Source organism: Monoraphidium neglectum (genome assembly GCF_000611645.1).
Source record: "Monoraphidium neglectum strain SAG 48.87 unplaced genomic scaffold scaffold01826, whole genome shotgun sequence".
NCBI lineage: Eukaryota > Viridiplantae > Chlorophyta > Chlorophyceae > Sphaeropleales > Selenastraceae > Monoraphidium > Monoraphidium neglectum.
In genome coordinates, this window is record NW_014011802.1 from 9,725 (window position 1) to 12,529 (window position 2,805).

Consider the following 2,805-nt stretch of genomic DNA (forward strand, 5'->3'; position numbering starts at 1 on the left):
GGGGACGAGACACAGGCGGCTCGCGGCTGGGACGGCGCGCAGGAACCGGTGCTGGGTGAGGGGCGAGACAGGGGTTGGAGCTGGGCGCTGCTGGGGGCCCCTGGGGCTGGAGCTCACAGTTCATGCCGTAGACGCCCGCCACAAAGGTGAGGGGCAGGAAGAGCGACCCCGCTGTCGCCAGCACCATGTTGGCGCTCTGGTGGTTGGGGGGGTGCAATTTATGGTGCGAGGGCAGGGTGTGCGGCGCGTCAGACATCTGAGGCCCCGGGGTGCAGGTGGCCGAGCCACCTCACCATGCATCAACTAAGAGACGTTTGGCTGAAAAGAACTCAACGGGCAGCGCTGCACGGTCAAGGGACAACGGGGCAGCGCCTGCAAAAGAACGGGCCTGACCCTTGACATAAGCAAAAGCGGCGCGTGAGGTTGAGCTGGCGGCTCCACAGGCGGAAGGCAGTGCAGCGTGGTGCCACATGGGGTGCAGTGCCCCTCCAGTTGGGCGCTCACCTCGTTGGAGTGGCTCACGCTGTTGAACACTGGAGAGGCAAGGAGGGCGGGGTGCGAGGGTATGAGCAGAGCGGCCCAGACTGCAAGCGGCAGAATGCTCTAAGCAAGTCCGCCGACTCGCGTGGCTGGAGGCGGCGGCTGCGCCGGCACCACTCGTTTGGGCCAGCCGTGCGGCGGCGCCGGGCACGCTCTCTGCCCTCGTTTAGCCAGGCCTTGACGGCCGCGGCCCCCTCGAGCGGGCGGCGGGCTGCTCGTTTGCCCACTCACCTAGGTCACTGAGCCTGTTGGTGTGCTCCAGCAGCGCCGCCAGGTCCTGCTCCCCCGTAACAGCCTTTTGGAGGGGCAGTAACAACGTGCGGTGATGTTGGTGTTGGTGGGGGTTGGTGGGGTTCGCGGTCGTGTGTGCGAAAGGGAAAGGTGAAAGTGAGCTGGCTGAGCCGTTTGTGTCAGCAGCCCTGATGCTAGCAGGCTCAGCTCAACGGCGCGAGCAGCCCGGCACCGGCTCCCGGGCTCTCTCCATACGCACAGGCGGCCGAGGCGGGCGTGAGCAAGCGGGTAAGGAGCGCTAGTAGACTGTGGTGTGACACGAACAAAACCGACCCTTGCCCTTTCCCACAACCCACACCCCCGCCCCCCACACACACACATATACCACATCACACGCGGACACAAACACGATGAAAACTCAACACATCACACCACAATACGAGAGCACATCACCCATACAACTCAACACCACCTGCCCACCCACACACACACACACCCACACACCCCCCCCCACACACACACACACGCTCGCGCGCACGCGTGCGCACACACACACACACACACATGCACACACACACACACACAATTGTAACCCCACCTGATCGTGCACGTCCGCAATGTACATCCCAGCCAGCTCTGACAGCAGGATGCCCCCATGGGGCCCCAGGCGGCCACCGGCCCCCCTGCTGCTGCCGCCCCGTGCGCTCGCGCCGCCCCCGTTGGGCACCGCCCCGCCCCTCGCGCGCTCCGAGGCGCCGGCGCGGCCCGGTCGCTGCTGTGCCTGCTGCTGCTGCTGCTGCTGCTGCTGCTGCTGCTGCTGCTGCTGAGGTTCATCATTCTGCAGAGGGTCAGCAGGGGTCGCGTTTGAGCAGTCGTGCGGCCGCTCCTCCCCCTCATCGCTCTCGTCGTCGCTCTCCTGCGGCGGCAGGACTGCGCGCGCTTGTAGAGAGGCCAGCATGGGCTGGATCGTGGAGAAGCTGCCGGGAAGGTGGGAATGGTGGGGGTGAGGAGTGATGTCAGTGGGTGGCGGTGAGGCCCGGGTGGTGCAGGGGCCAGTAAGGATGGCTGCAGCATGGGAGAGAAAGGGGAAACAAGGGCAAGCGTTGCACTTTGGACAGCCGCTGTCTAGCAGGATGACCTGAGCTCCTCGCAAGTCAACAACTTGCACCTCGCGTGGCGCATCTACGACCCCCACGACCGCCCGAACGCGTGCATACGTGCTCGTGCGCGGCTCCCGCCTGAATCTTGAGACCAACCCACCCAGCACCCCACCGGTCCCACCCCACCCACCTGCGCAGCATGATTGAGAGGTCTGTGGAGATGAGGTGCAGCCGCCGCGACTGGCAAACCTCAAACTTGCCGCGCACCAGCTGTGAGGGTGGGACGTGGGCATGGCCGGGCGGAGGTGCGATGTTCACGCACGTGGGTGCGGCAGCACGGGCCGCATGACGTCTCAATCATAAGCCCAGGCGCGGTTGCGAGCTTTCTTGACAGAGGCTGTGGCGTCCTTGCTGTAAACGATGCAGCTCATGAAACGTCCAAGTGAAAAGGTCCAGGGATGAGCAGTACGCTCGCCTCCTGAATCCTGCTCCGCAGCGCCGTCGCGCTTTCGAGCACGCAGCGCCTGCCCCTCTGCCCGTGTGTCAACCCGGGGCGCCAGCGCCTGCCGCTGCCCCTGCCGTCTGCCCGCGGCCTCACCTGAGAGTCAACGCCGGCGACCTTGCAGGCGAAGGCCTCGAACACCGGCAATGAGTAGTCCAGGGTGGACTGCAGCAGGGCCTGGCGGGGGCGGGGAGGTGGAGGGAGAGTGGAGGGAGGGACAATCAACGAAAGGGGGCTGGGAGAGATGATGGGTTGTTGAGAGGAACAGGGAGAGGGTGGTTTGCGGAAGGACGGAGAGGCAGAGGGGTGGTTTGGAGGGAGAGAGGAGAGGTGGCGGAGTGGTCCGCGCGGGCCAGAGCGGGTCAAACATGAACGCATCGGATCACTGTCATGGCGCACGATACGCTCACCCTCAGGTGCCCCTCCGTCACG

The 2,805-nt window shown here is 65.3% G+C and overlaps 1 protein-coding gene across 1 annotated transcript in view; it reads right to left on the reverse strand.

The window, feature by feature from the left end:
• Nucleotides 1-2,765, reverse strand: part of MNEG_9121 (Magnesium transport protein corA) — a gene marked incomplete at both ends in the record, with an annotated part of 3,437 nt that extends 672 nt beyond the window's left edge. Inside the window, 7 exons of the mRNA XM_014042410.1 lie at nucleotides 118-196; nucleotides 505-533; nucleotides 772-835; nucleotides 1,370-1,748; nucleotides 2,062-2,141; nucleotides 2,470-2,550; nucleotides 2,760-2,765. Coding sequence (XP_013897864.1) covers nucleotides 118-196; nucleotides 505-533; nucleotides 772-835; nucleotides 1,370-1,748; nucleotides 2,062-2,141; nucleotides 2,470-2,550; nucleotides 2,760-2,765 — 718 coding nt within the window. The remainder of the gene's footprint in view (nucleotides 1-117; nucleotides 197-504; nucleotides 534-771; nucleotides 836-1,369; nucleotides 1,749-2,061; nucleotides 2,142-2,469; nucleotides 2,551-2,759) is intronic.
• Between the last annotated feature and the right edge of the window lie 40 nt (nucleotides 2,766-2,805).